Source organism: Lutzomyia longipalpis, chromosome 1 (genome assembly GCF_024334085.1).
Source record: "Lutzomyia longipalpis isolate SR_M1_2022 chromosome 1, ASM2433408v1".
In the NCBI taxonomy this organism is placed as follows: domain Eukaryota; kingdom Metazoa; phylum Arthropoda; class Insecta; order Diptera; family Psychodidae; genus Lutzomyia; species Lutzomyia longipalpis.
The window spans coordinates 45,829,269-45,851,932 of NC_074707.1; the positions used below are offsets into that span (position 1 = coordinate 45,829,269).

A 22,664-nucleotide genomic window follows, 5' to 3' on the forward strand; every position below is an offset into this window, starting at 1 on the left:
CTTTTGCGAAAAATTGTAATTTATCAAAGATTTCGGATTGTTTACAGTCCGTAGCTTGTCCGGAGAACATCTTCCCGGATACATCCAAGAATAGGTTAAGATAAAAAAAATATTTTAAAACACATCATAAATTCATAATTTGATTAAATTTTAACATAAATTTAGAAAACTATCAATAAAATATTAATTATGGATTAATACTCTGAAAATGATTTGAATATTTTATGATTATTAAAAAACCACGTGTTCTGATATATTAAAACCAAAATTCACGCGTGCCACGCCTGTATTTTGGAACCAACGTTGAGCCGTAATCTCTAAATTTTTTGGATCCAAAATTCACGCGTAGCCACGACTCTGTGTTGGCACCAAAATTGAGGCATAAACTCCGATTTTTGTTGGACCCAAAATTCACGCGTAGCCACGACTCTGTGTTGGTACCAAAATTGAGGCGTAGCTACGACTCTGTGTTGGTACCAAAATTTAGGCGTAGCCACGACTCTGTGTTGGCACCAAAATTTAGGCGTAAACTCCGATTTTTGTTGGAACCAAAATTCACGCGTAGCCACGACTCTGTGTTGGCACCAAAATTGAGGCGTGGAGCAGACTGATCACGACTGATTTTGTTAATTTTATCTATTTTACAATTATTTTACTCTGAATACATCTGCTCCATCATATATTAACTAAAACTAATCAAAAAAATTGCCAAATATTTTTAATTCTTCAAAATATTAGAAATTGTACTTCAGTCGTGGCACACTCCGTGAGTTGACACCATATGGATAGGTGTATGGTTATCCAAAATGGCTAGAGTCGCCGGCGTGCTCCTTGGGCAACAGTGCTAACCCTTTTCTCCTGCCTGATGATGAGGATGTTCTTGTGTGCACCTCATCCTCACTGAGCATACCTCAGTAATTCCCTACTGAGACTTCTGTCGCAATCTAGCGGTAGTTTCTTAATCTTATCTAACTTCTCGCTGAGATTTTCACGTGATTTCTTAATCACGAGACTACACTTGAGTGGCGGCACCTCCATATCCACCGTGGCTGGAATTTCTCTGATGAATCGCAAATCAGGCCCAAGGAGAATGGAGATTTCGTCAAAAATGTCAAAGAGATCGGAAACTTGGGTCAGGAATTCCTCAATTACACGATTCTGGGATGCATCCCAACCACTCCAGCCCAGGGATGGTCTTTTATTTCTGTGATGCGACACCACGGGCGCCAAAGTCATATTACGCAATCTACGTAGATTTTTTTTTACAATGAGAAAAAAGGGGAAGGATTCTTCAAGTTTTTTCCTTATATGTAGGCAATGGGCTAAGGGATGATGGAGGGATGTTTAGTTAAAGGGGTAATAGGGAAGCAGAGGAAAGTTTAGACGACTTACCGTGTCCGAATAAAGAGATTATTTTCACGTTCAATTGATTTTCTTCTTTGATCACGAACGTAGTCTCCAGTACTCTCGTACTCTTCCTCATCCGAAGACTCCCCAAGATTATCCCAATGGGAGTGTGTTGAGCTATTCTGGAGATTGAACTGCAGAATAAAATTAACAAAAACTTTTGCTAAGGAAAGAAGCCTAAAAAAGGTAATAAAGAGAGTCATCCCACCTGCTGTACCCTCACACCTGGACGACGATACTCATCTTCATCTTCGTCTTCTTCATCATCATCATCATCCTTCTCAGCAGCACTGTCCAGGAGTAGCTGGAACCTTTCAATAGCTTCCGGATCCAATGACATGCTAGGCCTCCGCCGTAGGTAGCTTCGATTGATGAAATCCAGCTCTCCGTCGCAATCTCTCAGATCTTCTGCTTGAGCTTTAATCTTTTCAGCATTAACTTCAAGAGCTTTCTCGAGATTCTCAAATGTATCTGATGATGAGAACTTCAGCAGTGATCCTATTCTACTTGTTGGGAAGGCTGTTTGAGTTCCCGAATCCGTGCTGTTCATAATCTCCGTCATTTGCGATACGGAGTGTGTGAAGAAGACTGAAAATAATTAAATTTAAGATAATTTTTTCTGACTTTATTAGCCTTATTTGTAATTAAAATTAAAAGGCTTCATGAAAGGCTAAAAAGGCTATTTTTTGTAGGTAATTTTTATGACCTTCCCTGTGTTTTTGGGTCTCAACTTTCCGTAAGTTTTAACTTTAATTTTCTCTCAAATTTCATGGAAGGATAATGCATAAATTTTCACAAGTTTCGAAGCTTCTCAGCAGGAATTAATCCCAAAATGAAATACTCACACGTTCCTGGTGGAATGTTCCTCACTGTTATGCTGCCATCAGTGAGAATTCCCACATCCCTCTGCCCAATTAAATCCGTTTGCACGTTAAATCCCACCTCCTTCATCACAATTGTGGGCTGAAAATCCGTCTGACACGATACGGAGTTATTTTTCATGGCCCTCACTGCCCTACGGGATGCATCGAGAAGCTTAGCCTTGAGTAGAGCATTAGTATTGGGTTCCTTTTTGGGTTTTGCTGTGGCACGCCATGGTGGTCGACTATTGGCGTCGGGTTCCTTCACATCCTTCTTTTTCGCAGCCTTAGCCAACCTACAGGTTACAAAAACATTAAAAAAAAAGCCACGAGAAGAGAGAAAATTGTCACAAAATCCTTTATTTTGAGGTACCTCATCGCGAAGGACGACATTGTGGTGGGTTGTTCATCCGTAACACTTTGAGTTTCACTCTCCGACGATGCCCGACTCGGTGGCTGAGGACTCACTGGGGACTGTGGGACGGTCTTATTCATACTGCTCCTCTCTACGTTCCTGTGGGAGAGGGAATGTGACAAAAGAAACTCTCCACACTTTTGGGGCTTTACACGCAAGGGAATCCCGTGAGTGTCTAAAGGACAAAACAGTCGTTACGTGAATTCCTCTATAAAGCACATTGTTTAATCAATAAAGAGAACTACATCATTTTAGGGGATATATAAACATAAAACAATTCCCTATTGGCTGTAGAAAGTGAAGAACTTTGCGAGAATGTTTGGATTGTAGCGCTCAAGGTGTGGGATTGCTTCGCGGTATGAACAGCTCTCGTAGAGATCCTCAATCTCCGTCTCGTACCACACATTCTTCTCCCCATCGCTCCCACTTAGGTCCAATGTGTTGAGCTGAAAGACGCCAAAATGGTACGATTGCCCATTTGTGTGGATTGACTGAACTACAATTGGATGAGGGAGCTTTCGGACATCAGCCTGAAATAAATTTTAATTTTTAAACATTTTTTTTTATTTTTATGAGTCTCTCTGTCTTTAAAATAATTTGTAAATGTAAAATAAATGAAGTATTACAAATTTTTGCTATTTTTATGACCACAACTGTGTTTTTTAATTCTTTAATGCAACATAGAAAGCATAAAAATCATAAATTTAAAGAAAAAATGATCTCAAACTCACCCCAAATTGTTGCTTAGCCCTCGATGAGGCAGCTGCAAAGGCATAGATGAGAGTTCTGGACCTAATTTGACTCTTATTAATGGGAAGCTCATGGAGAGTTTTCGTGAAGGATGTGAAAGTCGGGAATACCGTGTGCGGAGTCACAAAATTATTCCCGGAATTGAGAGCTGAAAGAATATTTAAAAAAAAAAACATAATAAATTTTCTAAATAATTTCTTAAATGAACGGAATTTTTACGGTAGAAAGTTTCCCATCCGTCATTGGGTATTGATTTGAGGGAACTGGTGAATTTAAGCGGGAAGAGATCCGGGATTACATCGTTAATATCCTCAGAGGTTTTCCCAACAGGATCAATGGGTTTCTTGGAGGAAATTAGAAGATTCGCGACTAAATCCATGCCAATCTTATCGCCATCCTTGTCAAAGACAACCCTTATGAGGGGATTGTGGAGGATTTTTTTCTGCAAAATTTCTGCTTTATTCCACGTTAATCTCTCACATTGCCTTATGAGTTTGTCCAGGATTAGCATGCTGAGAAAAAAAGATTTTTTAATATAAAATGTCCAGGAAATCCTCTAGAATCTTTTAAGTACTTTTTCCTCTCCTCTGTAATTCCATAAACTCGCGGGAAATTAAATGCCGGCCTCAGTGGATCATGAAGACGTTTTGTCTTCTTCTGCTCTGCATCAAAGAGATGTGCAGAGAGAATATCCATCTCAACAGTTGCATGAACATCATCAGCAATCTTGAGTTTATCCAGAAACTCGGTGTACCTCTGTGGGAGATTACCCACAGCCACACTCTTCGTTAGCACTTGAGCTTGCTCCAATCCCTCAATCAGCAATGAATCTGTGTTGTAAGAATAAATTGGAGGATACTTCCGTGTTGGGATGGGTTTGATGACTTCCTTCGGAGCTGGTTTGCTGGGAAATAAAATACATTTCATTGGGATTTATTGCAAAAAGAGAGAGAAATTCATACCTTTGGGCTTTGAAGATCTCATTGGCATCCACGATGGTGGCACCTTTTAGCCTGTCAGCACATGTCTCCACCTCTGTATTCCGGATAAGTCTCTGGGAGGCAGATAACCAGAAACGCTTCACCATTCGCCCAATATGCTGAGCATGCAAGGGTTGCGTGAACTTCATCTTTTTCCACAAATCCTCCCTGCTGGCTGAGTGGAGCAATAAACAAGAAGAAAACTAACCTCTTCTTTGCCAGTGATCAGGGACGCATTCAGGGGGTCTATCTTAGGGGGACACGAAATTGGCGCCAAAATTCCCAAATCTTAAATCATTTAACACCGGAGGACTTTACTGGTAATTGGTACCAATTGAAACCTTAAAATCGTCACAGAATAAAATCTATTGGACTTATCTCGATGAATTTAGCATCTATGTGTAGGGAATTTTAATTACTTTAAGATAGTAGAAAGAAAATCTCGAGAAAAGTCTTTTCTTTGGAAGATAATTTAGGTCAAAGTCAGAATCCAACGTGGAGGATCAAATTGGTAATAACTACCAGTCAAAATCCCATACATTTTTGCCATGGTTTTGAGGTTATGTTTCCCCATATTTCCCAAATAAAGTACTCTTGTTCACTTCTCCCGGGTGAAAATCATTAATGTGGACTTATTTTATTGCCGGAAGTGATTATAAAGTTACTTTAAGAATCAAAGTTTGTGATGATTTAGGCGCAATAATAAATTATGTAAAATTGTAGCTAAAAAAGTCGTTTGAATTGGCAATTTTGCATCGATTCTACGCAATTTTTTTTTCAGTGACGATTTTCTAAATTAAATATTTAGTAATTCGGTGTAGGAATGCTTGAAGGAGATTGAGAATTAGTGAAACTTTCGATCCTTGTTCAATAAACTGATTAATAATTAATTATTGAGCATATTTTATCAACTGGTAATTATTACCAATTTGATCCTCCGCGTTGTGCCAAATGTTTGGTCCTCCAAGTGTTAATTTGAATTAAGGGATTTCATGATATTTTATTTTTTGTAAAATTGTATTGTATTGAATAAATAAAAAAATCAGAAATAATGGGCATTATTCAGCGACCAAGAAACCCTTGAAATCTTTAAATTTTGTACTGAAATTTCAAGATTTCAAGCGAATTTCAAGGGTTTCTTGGTCGCTGAATTAGGCCCAATAAATAATTCTTGGTTTAGAAAGTTTGTTTTTTTTTTAATTAGGAATTTTTAAATCATGGAAAATGGACTAAAAATTCATTTTCCCGTTGAGATGGAAAGAAACCGTCTGAGACAAAGTTATAGCCCGGAAAATTTCTTATAAGATAGACGTCATGGGAAAACTTAAATATTTTCATTGAACTCAGGAAAAATTATCTCGCAAAAATTCACAATTTTAACCCAGGTTCCCCTAATTACTGAAATAAGAAACTTAAGTCATAAAAATATTTATTTTTAATCATAATAAGTTTAAAAGTCTTCTAAATGAGAAAAATATTTAGAAAATAGTTGAAATGAAAATTATTTAGGTGCTAAAATTTGTACCTTAAATGATGTCTTGTGTCTGGATCCGTCCCCAGCCTCATTAAATCCCAAAGAGCAATAAGTTATCTGGAAAAATCAGTCTAGGTCCCCTGGAGGTACTGGGAAAACCCCGCCAGTCTCTGATGATTATAAAAGTTACAAAGTCAAGAGAAAGTTAAGGATTTACCAAGCAAAGGTAATTTTGGCTTTTTCCAAGAACTTGAAGAAGTTCTTACCTTTATGACCTTTGCAAGAGAAGCTACCTAAAGTCCCTGACTTTATTTTTCTTCAAGACGTTCATTTCTCTACCAACTGTTGTGCTGAACGGTTCATGCGATCTTACCTTATTTTGCGCACAAAATGAACCAAAGTTTTTAAATTAAAAAAAAAAAGAAAAAAGTTTCCGCTAAAAGTTTTCCCAAAAACATCCCAGTGCTGTTTAATTCAATAATTAAAAGAATTTTGCGGTATTTGTGCTTGAAAATTAAACAAATGCATTGCAAAGATTCGTGTAAATGGCAATTTTAGTGATCTTTAAGAAGAAATTCTTCTTAAGGTAAGTTCAACATCTAAACTTGAAGCATTTTTTTAAATCAGTTTTGTGATCAAAGCTAAAAGAAAATGTGAATTGAATATTTTTTCTTGATCTCAAAAAAAATTTTAGTTTGTGAATACATTTTATTACCCATTTATTGCAGTTTCACCTTATTTGTGAGATGAATATTGAAGAGAATCTGAAGCTCTGATATTTGAGGAAAATTCGGACTTGAAGCTATCTTCTACCCGCTGCCAGTTACTTTATTCTCAACAGAGATTACGCAGGAAAGAATAGAAGTTCTTGAGACTTAGCCTCTAAAGACTTACGTTATATAATCCAGGAGAACATTATCACATCGGAGACGTCCATTTAAGGTAATTTAATTATTAAGATTAAAGCTAAAAGAATTTTTAGAAAAGAATCCAAAGAGCTTTATTCATTTTTCAATGAATCAGTTCTTAAAAAATCATATAAAATTCAAATATATCCCAACGCTTTTCCGAGAAATGACAAACAGGTTTCTCCTTTGGAGACTGATTCATAGTAAAAAGAATAAAGCCATTTCCTTTCCACTTAAGAATCCTTATCAAGAATTTAAAATCCCGCAAATTTCAAAATATTTTTTTCTAATAATTTGCAACTTTCTCCCTTTACAGAAATAATTCTGCAAGATGATACCCCTTTGGCAGCAACGTAAAGTTTTATGCTCTTTCTGCAGGAGTACCCACGTATCAAGCCGATGCATTCAATTTACTAGAATATCTTCATACCGAAGGAGGGAAATTGCAAGAAAATTAAAATTATGCCTCAACTGTCTTGAACATAAAGAGGACAAAGAATGTGAGAGCAAAAAGATGTGCGGGATCTGTGGGAAAACACATCACACATTGCTTCATCCCTACAAAAACACGGCTGAATTCAAAGGGAATGCTGAAGAAAAGGAGGAGCCTCATCTTAAATCAAAAGCTGAAATTGATAGAGAATTGTTGAAATTTTGGGAAGTGGAAGGTGCTCAACGGAAAACCACTATTCAGGACCACGCATGTGAAGAACATTTTACACAATCCCATGCCAGGAGTAAGGATGGGAAGTACATTGTTCATCTTCCCTTCAAGGATGACCCAGAAAAATTAGGGGACTCAAAGGAGCAAGCTCTAGTCAAACTGGAAAGATTAGAAAAAGAGTTTGCGGTCAACGATCAGCTGTACTATGACTACAAGGACTTTATGGATGAGAGTATCGCTGCAGGACACATATCCTTGACTGAAGATACCGACGGTGCAAAGTATTATTTACCTCATCATGCTGTTACGAACAGTTCGACAAAGAAGAGAGAAATTGTGTTTGAGGCTTCGTCTAAGACCACGACAGGACTTTCCTTGAATTCAATCTTGAATAAAGGCCTAAAAATCCACGAGGATTTAAGGAGTATCCTGACAAGATGGCGAAAGCATCACTACGTATTCACGGCTAGAGTAGAAGAGATCGTGAAACAAATACTCATCGAACCAGCTGAGAGGGATTTTCTGCGTTTACTCTGGCGAGAAGACCCAAGAGAGCCCATAAAGGAATATACTCTGAACACAGTTACCAAAGGACTAACACCTGCAACGTACTTATCATTCAGAATGCTAATGCAATTAGCATTGGATGATCGTGAATACTGCCCAAGAGCTGCAGCAGCTATGAATGATTTCCATGTGGATCAGCTAATAAGCGGTGGTGCATCAAAGGATCGGACAATGGAACTTCAAGTTCAATTCTATGAACTAATAAGTAGGGCAGACATGGTGTAGTACCGCTGGTACTAACTGTCATAGTATAGGACAGATTGGCTTATGTGTGTGGGGTTGGCGGGAGTCTTAAGGTGACTCTCTCTCCCAACCACCGTGGTACGGTTGGCTCAGTTGCTCGTGGGCCATAGGGTCGTACGGACGGACTCGCCCCATAAGTTCTGAATCGTAGTACCTGGCTATGACAGTGGTATCTCATTGTCAGGTATTTTACAATTCAGAAGTGGGATCAGCCCAAATATCGCGTACAGAAGTGGAAAAGTGCGAGGAATGTGTTTTTCGCGAGTGAAAAAAAAATCCATGGCGTCACTTTGACGTCACGTGGTGGAATTCGCGGAAAAAAGTCCACCGTTTTGGGACTTTCGCGGCGTAATGAATCGCGTTGTAGCACCCGTGAGTGCTAAATAATATTCCTCGTCGTGTAAATTAGTGAAATTCGGGGAAAACGCGTCGGAAAGCCGTGAAAATCGCGACGAAAAAGTGACATTTTGGCAGTTTTTGTGTTTGCCAAGCGCGAAATGTGTGCGGAAAAAGTCTTTCGTGGGGCTTTTCCGCGGCATAGGGACGTTGCGTCGTGGTTTCCTTCGATGCGAAAAACGTTTTCGCAGAGGAAAAAGTGTCGCGAATTTAAAGAAAATGCGTCATTTGAGACCGTTTGAGACGCAAAAAAAAAAAAAAAAAAAAAAAAAAAAAAAGTGTCGCGTGTACAGTGCAAGAGAGGGAGCGGGCGCATATGAATGTGTGTGTGCGGCAGCGACGGGGATCGATTCAGCATGATCGTCGCGGAGAGCGAGAGCACACACACACACACACCAACGAAGCTCTCGGCGATGCAGCGAGTCTCGCACGCCGAGGACGATGCGGCATGTGTGTGGCGGAGAGTGGTGAGAGCTCCAAGGCTTACATCGTGAATCGTGACGCAGCGACACACACACACACACACATCAGCGAAGTCAGCATCATGCAGCGGCCTGACACGCTGAAGATGCGGCGAAAAGGAGCGTATGCAGTAATGCATGCAGAGTATAGGAAGGAAAATCGCAAGTATTTTCTGCTAGATTGGAGAGTGGTATTTCTCCAAATTGATTATCCTGATATTATTGAATTTTTTTTTTCAATGTTTAACCCTGAAAAGCGCTTTTCAACCCCCTGATATTCTCTTAATGTTGAATTTTTATGTTTATATGTAAACATGTGAAGGTTAAGAGAATTATGACTGATTTAAGGAATAAAAATGAAAAGTTATTCCTTTTGTAATGTATTTATAGCTGTTGGCTTTGTGTAGGAATATCATCTTTCAGATGAAAACCAATTTGATTAAATCAAAGCCTTGAGTTGCATAAGAAGTATAAAATCACGAGGTTGAGATTTTCATGAAATTTCAAAAGGTAATTCTTATGCAAAGCAAAAAAAAAAAAATAATAATAATAAATTGAAACCATTAATTGCAAGTTTCCTTTCAGCGATTTGACAAAAAAAAAAAGAAGAGTTATGAATGAAAAATTATATTTGTTTTATTCTTTATTGTAAATCGTATTTAGATTGAGTTGAAAGGTTGAAGAATTACATAAGAATTAATGCGCAAGATTCATTGGAATTGAAATTTTCAAGTAAGAAAAATAAAAATTAATGAATGAAGTTTTCGTGCATTGAGAATTCATTGAAATTTTTCCAAATAGGAAACGAAAACGGAATTAATTGTTCATGAAGTTGAAATAAAAGGGAAAATTCATTAAAGCGAAGGTTAAATGAAATTTTCAAGAAGTGGATGAAAATTATCATTAAAGTAAAAACAAGTGATTTCTCCTGAAGAAATTGAAAGAACTCATTAATAGAATTAAAAATAATGCAAATTTCAATAAAAATTAAATTTTTAAAGATAGAGATAAAAAAAAATAGATAAGGTTGAAAATTTCAAGGGAGAAGGAATGAATCAAAAAGAGATAGCGCAATTCTTGTGTAAGGAACTAGAGGCAAAATTGATTGCAATTATTGGGAAGTAAGTCCGCTCATAAATATTGGAAAGTTTGATTTGTTTGCGGAAAGAAATATCCATTTTGATTTTGGGTTTCGTATGTCAGTTTACTATTGCCAAACAGTCACAAATAAGTTGAATAAGTAGTTCAAACGTGAAAAGCTGAGAATTGTGAAGAAATGTGATGACATTGGGACAAGAAACTACTGCAAGAGTGAGGATTTTAATGAAGGAGTCCAGCAGTAGGAGTCACTATGGATTTACACCGGAAATGTGCATCACCTAAGGCAATACCGATAGAGACTCAAACAAGAGTAATGGATTGCTCAAAGAAGGAATGGAACAACTTAAACGGATTCTAGGCAATTATTCAAGAGACCAACTGGGACTCTTCTTGAGAAAAGGGGAAGAGCTGAGGAATTTGGCCGTTAGAAATGAGACGTAAGAGTTAATTATGTGCTGAAATTGAAGTTAATAAACTTGTTATGAGATTGTTCTCTTACAATTAAGAAGGAGAAAGACAATCTGTGACAGGGAGAATTTCAGAATGGATGGACATAATTAATTCTGAAAAGAACGTCTACATTCTGATTACATAAGTCAGAACAGGCCATTTGAGCAGTGGATCAGACAGAGTGCACAGATCATGGCACAGTACTCAAACTAACCAAGGATGGTCTCTGGAAAACTAGAAAACAGAAAATAAAGAATCATATAAAACAACAGTTGGAGTAGTGAGCAGGTTAAGTTCAAGGAGCTCTTATCTTCTGCTTGAAAGGAAGCTCATTCAAGGGCAAAAGGAGCTGAAGTTGAACATTTGTGTAAAAAGTACATGACCCTGAATACTACTGAAGCTGAACGGCAATGAGAAGGAGTAGATAGAGACGTTTTTGAATGCTCTGTCTAAGGATTAATTCTTAGAAGGGGAATTAAGACCGTAAAAGGCTATGTCGTGGAAGGATCTTTCAAGAAGGATTTAAGCGAGACGTCCAGCAGCAAGAAAAGCAGGAGTCTTGAAATATTAAGAAGGCTTCCACAGAAAATGTTCATCATGACGCAAATGCCAATGGTAAGCAAATGATAAATATGGATTGTTTGGATAGGAGAAGTCGGGAAAAAGCTGACGGACCCTAAATGTTCGTCAGGTGACCAATTGGAAGTCTTGCTTACAAGAAGGAGGCTTTATCTTCTGTCGTGGAAATCCTAGTGATGAGGATTCAATCGGAAGATGATTGATACAGTGAAGTGTTGGAAAAACTACCCAGAGCTGTTGCCTTGGACATTGGGTTGGAAGACTACTCCTAATCGGCTGAGAGAGTAACTCTGGATGACGTCTGAAGCGGAATAGATTGGTTGTTGGAGAACAACGAGCTTTTCAAAAGATTGGAAAAGAAGGAATACAGTTCTCTGATTCTACGTTTCCCAGGAGTCCTGTAAGATAATATTCCGAAGGTACTTCTTGAGGATGTGGTGAGACTTTTTGTTTGTGCTCTGGAAGAGAGCATATGGAGGGACCATTTGGAAAAATCCTTTTAAGGATCAATGGAGAAACGGCATACCTCTTGTTTAATGGCAGTGTGATTAAAGTAGAACGTTCATTTGAATTGTTGGTTGAACCCTGAAAGCTGCTGAATATGCACTAAAACAACGATGAGAAGTACGGATGGAAAAGTAGTCTCCTGTGAAAAGGATAGACTCCTAGAAGGAAATTCAGGACAGTCTAAGGCTGTTTGTGAAAAGATGTTGACGAATGAGGATTTCAGAATCTTCATGTTTCCTCATTAAGGATTCGCGTCTCGGGTCAGGATGACTGAACAAGCCGAGAGAGAAGGAATTCTATAGATTCTGTGAAGCGAAGAGAATCGGATAGTTTGTTGACAGTGTAGTCCGAGACAAAGGAAACATGTTAAAGGTCGAAGAATCAAGGAGGAAATGTAGACATTTGATGTTTAGGAAAGGAAAAATTCGTCAATGAATGGAGGGAGAATTGGAATGCAGCCTACAACCGCATGGTGGTTCAGGCTACATTAGAGAGCGCCCTGGAAGAGTGAGCTAGACAGGCTCAGAAGTTGTCCTAGAATTCTGGGCAAGACCAAGCAGAAGTCTAAGATTGTATGAAAAGACCAAAAGTGTACTTGAAGATTGCAGAATAGTCAATAGGAAAAGGGAGATGGTGAACTGCAAGTAATCAAGAAGGAAAAGGATCTGCGAAGGATCAAGGTCTTCTAGAAAGATTAATCGCACAGAAGCAGTTCAAGGAATATCCTCCGGGGAATAACTCAAGGAATTGTGTCAGTGATTTGTGATCCTATGACGAAATGACTGGAATAAGGCTGTAGAACTGAAGAGGAAGTTCTTGAAGACAGAAAGCACAGCCAAAGAAAATGTTAAGATCCTTCTGAATAGGGACAGGAAGTTAGCACTAAGAATCCATCAACAGATTGGATGATTGTGGAGTATGAGCTAGTGTTGGCTCCATGGAAAATCAAGAGAGTGCTATAGAAAGAAACGGTCGCCATGGAAAAGAAGGATGATTTCACTCCAGTAATTAAGAATTTGGCACAATCCGTTAAGATGCACTGGAATGTATAAGAGCGGAAGGGTGGCCAGATTCAACGAAGTTCTAGGAGGGATCAACTGGAATTCCCGGATACGTCTACAAGAGTCAGCGGTTCCACAAGTCAAGGTATGCTCTGAAGCATATAAAGTTAGAATGTGAGAAGTGGCAAAGGCTGATGAGTGGCGTAGTGTAAAGTGATTCTCCTTGGATCGATGTACAGAAGCACTGGATACCTGAGAAGAGAAGAAAGAAGTCTTCTGTTCTACTGCTTTAGATCATAATTGGGTATCGGCAAGAAAATGAGAGGTGCTTAAATACATGGAGGAGTGGTTTCACGGTGAAGCATAGAATTAGTGCTGGAAAATGTGGGTGAAACCGATTGATAGTATTCTGTCTTAAGTATAGATTCTCTTCTGAGCGATGCTTTCCATAGCATTCGAGGATACCTGGGCGAAGGGAAGTTTTCGGGAATTATTGTTTCGCATAGTGAGGTATTAAAGAAGAGAGGTGCATTTCTGCACATGGAAGAGCGATTCATTCTGTTTATGCGATCAGTAGAAGTACTGTAATAAACTGGCTCTTCAAGCTTCCATAGAACCATTATAATGAGGCAAGGTATCAATCTGATGTCTCAATAGATATGGTAGAATGGATGAATTGGAATGTAGGTCTTGGCGATCAATGGACGCATTGTAAGCTAGACAAGACATTCAGGTCATGTATCTAGGTAACCAGTTAATACTAAAGACAACATTCATGAGTCTTCGTTGATCGGATGGTATAGAGAGACAAATCATGAGTCTGTGAGTAAATGATACTGGTGTAGATAAATCATGACGAGGTTTTCGCGGAGAGGCATCATGCTTGCATGGTGGGCCTGTTACGTTGAAAACCTGAAATGTCGTATTGATTGACATCAATCCAAGGTTAAGGTCCAAGGTTCTTGATAGTTAGTCATACGACGAATGGTTTCTCGGAGACACTAGTCTCTATGGAACGAGCTTACGGTTCCTGGAACTGGGTAAGCTAAGTCTAGACATTTGTTCCATGAGAAACAAGTAACATGGCGAAAGCTGTGTTGAGAGAACCTTCTGTAGGTTCATGGGTGTGATGATTTTGTGTCATGTGCACTGGCGTACTAAATCAAACAGAACCCTTGTGTACTTGGACTACCAGGTACGGTTCCATTAGGAACAATTTGATATATTCTTCCAGTTGTCTATAGAGTTGTTGTCCACTGTGTCGGGCTTGCACTCTAGAACACATGAACCCAGTTGTTATCGCATTCTTTGCGAAGTATACTGGTTGGAAGAAGTTCCATTGAGAACACTTTGATATATTCTTCCGTTTGTACATAGACCTGTTGTCTAAAACAGACTTGTATTCTATGATACAGGACCGCAGTTGTTATCGCATTCATTGCGAATTATACTGGTCGGAAGAGGTTCCACTGGAACATTTTGAATATGATTTTCATGTTGTGCATAGAGTTGTTGTCTAATGCAGACTTATACTCTACACACAGGACCGCAGTTGTTATCGCATTCATTGCGAAGTATACTGGTCGAAGATCACGGGAAAATTCGGTCAATCTGTCTTGCTTTTCCTAGCTTGTGCCGAGGACGTCACAAAAGTCAGGAATGGCCGAATGTAGTACCGCTGGTACTAACTGTCATAGTATAGGACAGATTGGCTTATGTGTGTGGGGTTGGCGGGAGTCTTAAGGTGACTCTCTCTCCCAACCACCGTGGTACGGTTGGCTCAGTTGCTCGTGGGCCATAGGGTCGTACGGACGGACTCGCCCCATAAGTTCTGAATCGTAGTACCTGGCTATGACAGTGGTATCTCATTGTCAGGTATTTTACAATGGCACTAGTAGACTGGACGGGTAATCGTGTGGGCTTACTAGGTCAACGAGCAAAGCTCAACAGGAGAGAAGTTGAAGCTCAATACGTTGAGTTTGGAGATGACGGACCTAAAACTCTTGGATTTGGATGGAGTTCACTTGAAGATAGCTTTAAGTACAAAGTGAAACAGCCTACAATTTCAACAGTTGGGAAAATTACAAAAAGGACAATTCTCTCCGACATTGTCTCCTTATTCGATCCGATGGGACTTGTGGCTCCAGTGATAATGAAGGCTAAATTGATAATGTATTGGCTACAGATGGATAAAGTGGCATGGGATGAACCCGTTCCGAGGTACATTTACAAGGAATGGAGTAATTTTGCGGAAAATCTCCCAGCATTGGAGAATCTTCTCATAAAGCGGCATCTAGTCTATGAGAAAGGTGCAAGAGTACAACTGCATGCATTCGCGTATACATCTGGAAAAACATACGGTGCAGTTGTGTACGCCAGGGTCACACATCAAGAAAGGATCCAGATAACGCTTTTAGGGGCAAAGACTCGCATCGCCCCTACCAGGAAAGAATTATCCATAGAAAGATTGGGGCTGTGCAGCGCAGTAATGGCAGCTGAACTGTTGCAGAGCATATCAGATTCCCTCCAAATTCCAACATTCATTAAAAATTTCGTTTGGTTGGGATCGCACGCTGCACTCGCATGGATTGCGAAAAGACCCTCAAAATGGGAAGATTTTGTGGCTGAACGAGTAGCCAAAATCCACAAGATGAAACACACAGAATGGAACTTTGTGGACTATGAAGAAAATCCAGCTCGCATCGCAACTGGAGGATTGTGCCCCTCAAAGTTAAAATCTAACAAATTGTGGTGGTGTGGCCCTCATTGGTTACCACGTCATGAAATCTGGTGGCCTAATGCTGTGGATGAACAACTGAAAATGTTTGAAGAAGCCAGAGCTCAGCAATTTCGTGGAACTTCCGAATGTCTTGTAACATTCGATCAGCTAGCCATTGCCGGACTATTGGAAGCTGTATCGGATGAAGAAAAGATTCATCTTGAGAAGTCACCACCGTGCGAGCTCTTGGCGAAATATAACTCATTTTCAAGAAGCTCTAAATAGGGATCGATATTATGCTACTTCAGATGGTGCAAAAACGAAGAAGAACTTTTACAACTTGACGACGCCTTTGAGGAAAGTACTTGTACTTATATTTATTCTAAATAAATTATTATAATGAAAAGTTTATTTGATGAGTTTTTTCTTTGAATGAAAAGGATAAAAAAAAGATTGACTTAAATCACTTTCTTCCCATTCTTCTTTAGCTCTGCTGAGTTTAAGATGCTGCAATTTAGCATTTTGCATTTTTGTGCAATTTTAATATTGATAAAAATGTGATGAACTAGATTAAATTGTTCTTTCAGAATCATTTTAATCTAGTTCATCATTTTTTTCAATCAGTTTATATATTTTTAAATCTTTTTAGGGGTCCAAGGAAAGTAATTATATTTTCATTTTTTTTTAACCCATGCTAACGAGGTCATAGATCTTCTGTACCTAGGACCTTCATTTTCTAGAATTTGACTAATAAGCCTATAAGAAATATAATTCCTGAAAAAAAAAATTTTAGCCCCCATGGGGGCGTCGGTAGACACCGTATGATATATCATACGTTTGAACAAAGGGGGTTGAAAAAATCTATTTTTTTCTCAGTGTGGAAACAACAATTTTAATTTATTTAAATGCATAAATTACATAATTTATGCTGAAATTAAGTATTCTGGCTAGATTTTGGACCAGAATTAATTAATTTATCCAAAAGAACTCCAATTCTTGGGTTTCAGAATCAACTCACTGCGTTCTTGTAGAGTTCTAGTTCTAAGAATATAGAGACTGAACTTGTCGTTATTACCACAGTTATCCTCATCGCTAACAGTTGCGTAGCCAGGAAATAAAATAACCATCTCATGTTGCATGGTTTGCTCTAGGACGGAGACTTCTTGTGAGCATGCTGACAAGTCTCCGGATAGAGCCGGATGTACTATCCTTCTTCATTCTCAGACCTACAAAAATCAAGATTTTCGCTATAATTTTTATATTTCCTGGTATAAGGTACTTCTTAATACTTACGATGTACTTGATTTAGCACTTCCTGGCATTCCTTTTCACTGCAATTTATATTTTCATCCCCAAACCCTTAAATCTTCCATCACAAATAAACTCGCACTTTAACCTAAAAAGTACCTCAATTCAACCAACGTATGATATCATACGCAGATGTTTTTCGCGTAAAATATTAAATAATTTACGGCCGGAGACGGATATTTTGGTTAATTCACAATGTTTTATTAATAAATAAATGATTTTGCACAAAATATTACGGAGAAAAAGGAAATTGTCACTTAAAATACACACATTATGGTTCCCGGACAACATTGCAATTGGATACACTTATATTTTTGTCAAAAAATAACATTATTTTAAGTTTTTAACACCCAGGAAAATTAATATAAAGAGTTTAGGGTTTATAAAAGTGGAAAACACTAACCCGGATGGAAAATTTTGCGAATTCGCGTCATAAAAATTAATCAAAAACTACCAATTTTGCGTATGATATATCATACAAAAAGTGAGGATGGGTTAATTGTAAATTTTCTGTAGAAAAAATTCAAACAATAAAATAATTTTTAGACGTAAAATAAAGTCAAACGTTAGACAATAAATATCCAAAAGAATGTAAAATGTTTTAAATAATGTTGCAGAAATAGCCTTTTAGGGATGCCAGCCCTTTCATGAGGCCCAATTGCGGGCATTTTTCTCTCTTCCTCCGTGATTTCAACCACTAAGGGAGGAGGAGTAGCAATGCTGGAAACGTTGTATCACTGAAGTTTACGAGATACTCTTGCAAAAATTCAATCATGCTATATATTAGATATTATTATTAGATATTATTTATTCATCCACAGAAATAGGGTATTCCCCTCTTACATAGTCCGCGGTGAGAAAAAAAAGCAATAAAAAAAGAAAGAGTTAAGATTCAGAACTTAAGGTTAAGAGAGAGTGTACATAATAATTATAAAAAGAAAGAGAATAATGCAAGCAAAAAAGAGAAAGAAACAATTATAAAAAAAAGACATCATCACGGAGAGCACTCACTGCAGTCCGTGCCGCACTCACTGCGGTCCAGAAGAGCCACTACATACCCCAGAAAGCAGTCACTGCAGTCTGGGCCGCACTCACTGCGGACATAGGCCCTTCCAGAAGTTATTGAAAGGAAAAAAAAAACTAAAGAAAAAAGATTTAAAGAGAAAGCAACTGGTCAGTCTGGAATCTTCTATGAATAGCCCAAGCCGACTCACGACACTCCGTCGGAAGCGCATTAAAAAGGGAAACACCCTTGACAAAAAGAGTACGATAAAATATGTCAGACTGTGCTCTAGGAACTCTGTATCCCCTCACCCTAGCAGAATCACCCCTTATCATAAGAGACGCTAGGTATTCAGGACAGCGGGCTAAAGTCAGCCGATTGAGAAATAACATGGCACGCATTTCAAGCAGAGCCGGCAGATCACATCCTGCAAACACGTTCCTGACGTGAGAGACATGATCACGCGGGCCTAGACTACAAATATATCTGACGCAGTTGTTGAATGCAACAGAAAGTCTGCGGAGAGAGTCGCTGTCCGCAAGAAAGAACAGCTCAGCTCCATAAAGAAAAAAAGGAAGAAGGAGTGCTCGGGCAAGGAGAAGTCGAGTATGTTTAGGAGTAATGTCCCGGTAGCGTCTGATAGCTGATTCTTTATATGCTATAAAGAATCAGCTATCTAATACGATTGCAACTATATTAATTAGGCATTAAAGTGAAATTTTAAAGAAAAACGTGAAATATCAGAAAGTAAACGTTAGAATAATTACGTCAAATGCTAAAATATTGCACAAAAATTCTCATAATTTGTTAATGTAAATAAAACAGACGTTTTTAGGGCAAAGCAGACGTTTTTAGAAATACCCGGAAGTTCAAAGCTGACTCACTGCTTGGAAAAATCATTTCTTAGATGAAATCTGAAACAACTAAAAAGCAAAGAAAAAAAAGAAAACTCTTTTTATCTGAATCAAGATTATATTTCCGTTAAAAATAAAAAATACAATTAATTATCCCCTTAACTATTAATCCTCTGAAATTAAGTTTCTCAATTTTTTTATCGCAGTTCTACTACCGCGTGATATCTATGGGATTTTTTTCCTTTTTTAAATACGAATTTTATGGATTTTTCTTCTCTTAAATTTTCCCTTCATCACACCATCTTCATCATGCGCCTTTTCTTTCCAGCAAAATGCCCTCTCTGCAGAACGTTTTATTGGGAAGAGAGAGGGAGGACAATTGCTCAAGATTCTTTTTCGATGTATATTGAATATACATGGAGAATGTGAAGGATAGTGGTGCCCGCGAGGGGTGAAAGGAGAGCCAGGAAAGACAGTTAAAAAGAAAACTTACGTGGCAGGAGGGAGATGTTCTAGAGATGGTTGTTGTTGTTTTTGTTAGGGGGTGGGAAAGGACTTAACGCATTCTGTAGTGATTCTGTTCGTGCATCTCTGATAGTTCCCCCTTGAAGTGGATATCAATGTTAAAGTCCAAATCGCGATTATTTCTCGCATTTGGCTTCATACGGAACGTCCCGTAGATCTCTTCGCCCTTCTTCACCGTCATGTACTCATCAAAGTAGAAAACAGTCTGCTTCCAGTGCGTGTACGGAGCTTCGGGGGCAGTGCTGAAGCCCAAGCGTTTGTGGCACTTTGTAAAGTCCACCGTGAAGTACGTCACGAGTGCCTGAACAAAGTCATTTCGCTTCACAATCAGCCTGAAGGGTGAATCAAATTCCAAATCGGACTTTTGTATTGTGTACAAATCGATCTCCTTGACGAGGTAGGCACTCGACACCACCTGCTTGGGGTCCACAACATCCACAAGGGGCTCCGTGATGGCCACCTTGCGTATGGAACTCATATTGAAGCCATACACATCATCCCACCAATTGATCTTCTCATCCTTGTACTGCCGATCCTCGATGGCCGTGATGAAGAGACTGCACCGATCCGGGAACATCATTCCATCCGGTCGGAGCCACTTATCGCGAGCAAAGAGCACCGTGTCCAGCATGGATTCGTAGAAGAGGCAATAGCCCATCCATTCGGAAATAATTATGTCCACCTCAGTACATCCCGGAAGTTCCACCTCTTCCACCTTTCCCTTCACCACCGTTATCACCTCAGCCAGATTATTAACCTCAATTATCTTCTTTGCATAGTCCACAATGTTGGAGCATTCCACTGCAAAGACCTTCGATGCCCCAGCTTTTGCGGCGAACATCGATAAAATTCCCGTACCGCAACCAATATCAAGGACCACCTGCAAAAGGAAGAAATTAACATCTTTTGAATGAAATCAAGTAAGCATTGCCTCCTTTGATTCTTCTTGGCTTAGTTTTCCAACGATTTTTGTGAGAAACTGTTAACAAAATAGCAGTTTGCCAAGTAAAAGTCTTCAAGAATAAAATTCTGAATTAGAACCATTGCTATTTGCAATGAATACCCCTTTTCTTTGTCATTTGATTTAAAAATTTATTAGCAAATTCAGCTTCTTTTGTTTCTTCGTGCTGATGACTCAATTTTTAATTTTGCAAAGGTTATACTTTGATTTCTGAAATAAAATCCACGATTCTTGTATCAGGAAGATCTGATAACAGGCTTCCTCAAAAAGTGAGCAGGAAGTCAACAAAGAATGTTATGCACGAGGCATAGTGTAAGTCCCCCGCATGTAACCAAAATTGGCTTTTAAATTATTGTAGGGGATCATTAAAGATTCAAAATAAGCGTGGTCATTTCCCGGAAAAGCGCTGGGAAACCTACGAATTTTCCGGTTTTTGGTGTAACCTATATTGATTTATTTCTCAATTTCTATCAATTGTAGAATATTGCGATTGGTGTCAAATGAAAGCTATATCAATGCTTAATATTATATATTAAAACCATTTTCCAAAATGCACAAGAAGGTGAAAATTCGGAAAGATTTTCCGAACACGCATTTTTTTTTCGCCTCCCATTTCCACAATATTGCATGGGACCACCTGGAACATCCCTCATTTTGTAGCTTTTTTAATCCCCTTTCATTTGGTATAGCACTTGCTGGGGAAATCTGCTGGGAAAACTGTTTTTTTTTTTTAGTGATTTTCACTGTTGGAAAAACTCACTATTTGAAGGCTGCAATGTTATACCGGAGCTCACACCGACTTAGCCGATTTAACAATGCAATACAATGTTATACAATGTTATACAATGTTATGACATTGTATAACATTGCAGCCCTCGAATAGTGAGTTTTTCCAACATTGAAAATCACTAAAAAAAAAAAAAACAGTTTTCCCAGCAGCTTAGCTTAGCTTTGAAAGCTTCAAGAGGAATCGTGTTGTCTCTTTCTAACTAATGCAATATTGATGAGATGGCAATACGAGGGCTGCATTGTTAAATCGGCTAAGTCGGTGTGAGCTCCGGTATAACATTGCAGCCTTCGAATAGTGAGTTTTTCCAACAGTGAAAATCACTAAAAAAAAAAAACAGTTTTCCCAGCAGATTTCCCCAGCAAGTGCTATACCAAATGAAAGGGGATTAAAAAAGCTACAAAATGAGGGATGTTCCAGGTGGTCCCATGCAATATTGTGGAAATGGGAGGCGAAAGAAAAATGCGTGTTCGGAAAATCTTTCCGAATTTTCACCTTCTTGTGCATTTTGGAAAATGGTTTTAATATATAATATTAAGCATTGATATAGCTTTCATTTGACACCAATCGCAATATTCTACAATTGATAGAAATTGAGAAATAAATCAATATAGGTTACACCAAAAACCGGAAAATTCGTAGGTTTCCCAGCGCTTTTCCGGGAAATGACCACGCTTATTTTGAATCTTTAATGATCCCCTACAATAATTTAAAAGCCAATTTTGGTTACATGCGGGGGACTTACACTGAACCTTGTGCATAACGTTCTTTGAGCTTTTTATCATCTTTCAATTCGATAAAAGGGATAAAATCTTCAACATCCGGAAACTAAGAGCAAGATCCCGGAAATCCAGGACATTGAGAGGATGAGGAGACACTAACCTTGCCCTTGAAGAGATGCTTATTGTGATACATGGCATTGCGGTATGTGAGCGTCCGGACTTCATCCTTGAGCATCTCTTCGTGAATCCCAAAGTGAGCGTAGGAGTCAAAGTAGTAGTCCCTGGATGTCATATCACTTGGAGCCATGTCCTTAATCTCACCCTCCTTGTGACTCGTGCTGCACTCCCCATTAGCCTCGGAATTGGCCATTTCTGTGTCCGACGACGCCTGCAAGAATAAACAATGTCACTTCCTGCCACCAAATGACATCCGGATGGATTAAAATGCTGAGACGCCGGTTCCCCATGGAAATCCATCCCTTCTCCCAAAGTCAACCGCAGTTTTCGAGGAAAATTTGGTAATTTCAACGGATTTTTCGTGAAAATTCACATCAACACCAAAGCATGCTGGGATCGTGATGAAAATTTCAGCATTTTTCACCCAACTTCCGGGTAAATTTGGAGATTTTCTTCAGCACAAAAGACACTTTGACCAAATGTAGCGTGGTCGTGGAATGCTCACCATTTTAGGAATACACAAACTTCTTTCTCCAACGACGTGCAACTACTACAGGATTATACCACACAACACGTCCTTCCGCGTAACTTTTGGGAGGATTTCCTTTAGGCAGCTTTGTAATTTTCCTTGAATTTTGTGATGTTTTTCAATCCCAAAAGCGTTACGGAAAAATGCGTGTGTCTGGCTGCTGCGAACTATGTGAGCCAAAACGGCCGGAAAATTCGCAAAACGCGCACATACGAACTTTGCCGACGTGTATGAGGGTTGCGAAAGTTTCAGGAAATTTTGAAAATTAGAGATTTGTTGATTTTTCTTATAATTTATTTTATATTTTTGTTCTATT

The 22,664-nt window shown here is 38.7% G+C and overlaps 4 protein-coding genes across 4 annotated transcripts; 1 reads left to right on the top strand and 3 right to left on the bottom strand.

Moving 5' to 3' along the window:
- Positions 1-897: 897 nt before the first annotated feature.
- LOC129794144 (uncharacterized) lies at positions 898-2,762 on the bottom strand. The gene is made up of 5 exons (XM_055834820.1): positions 2,641-2,762; positions 2,253-2,563; positions 1,616-1,995; positions 1,393-1,541; positions 898-1,246 (listed from the first exon to the last, which is right to left on the bottom strand). Exons 1-5 carry the CDS (start codon positions 2,760-2,762, stop codon positions 898-900), a joined length of 1,311 nt encoding a protein of 436 aa, XP_055690795.1.
- Positions 2,763-2,885: 123 nt separating this feature from the next.
- LOC129787792 (39S ribosomal protein L37, mitochondrial) lies at positions 2,886-4,651 on the bottom strand. The gene is made up of 5 exons (XM_055823581.1): positions 4,395-4,651; positions 4,007-4,336; positions 3,652-3,944; positions 3,414-3,580; positions 2,886-3,212 (listed from the first exon to the last, which is right to left on the bottom strand). The coding sequence occupies exons 1-5, from the start codon at positions 4,559-4,561 to the stop codon at positions 2,964-2,966; spliced, it is 1,206 nt and encodes a 401-aa protein (XP_055679556.1). The 5' UTR covers positions 4,562-4,651; the 3' UTR covers positions 2,886-2,963.
- A 1,622-nt stretch (positions 4,652-6,273) lies between these two features.
- On the top strand, positions 6,274-11,045 carry LOC129787793 (uncharacterized). The gene is made up of 3 exons (XM_055823582.1): positions 6,274-6,472; positions 6,615-6,828; positions 7,111-11,045. The coding sequence occupies exon 3, from the start codon at positions 7,126-7,128 to the stop codon at positions 8,248-8,250; it is 1,125 nt and encodes a 374-aa protein (XP_055679557.1). The 5' UTR covers positions 6,274-6,472; positions 6,615-6,828; positions 7,111-7,125; the 3' UTR covers positions 8,251-11,045.
- A 7,700-nt stretch (positions 11,046-18,745) lies between these two features.
- Positions 18,746-22,541, bottom strand: LOC129787794 (protein arginine N-methyltransferase 1-B). The gene is made up of 3 exons (XM_055823583.1): positions 22,325-22,541; positions 21,803-22,030; positions 18,746-20,052 (listed from the first exon to the last, which is right to left on the bottom strand). Exons 1-3 carry the CDS (start codon positions 22,325-22,327, stop codon positions 19,204-19,206), a joined length of 1,080 nt encoding a protein of 359 aa, XP_055679558.1. The 5' UTR covers positions 22,328-22,541; the 3' UTR covers positions 18,746-19,203.
- Positions 22,542-22,664: the final 123 nt, after the last annotated feature.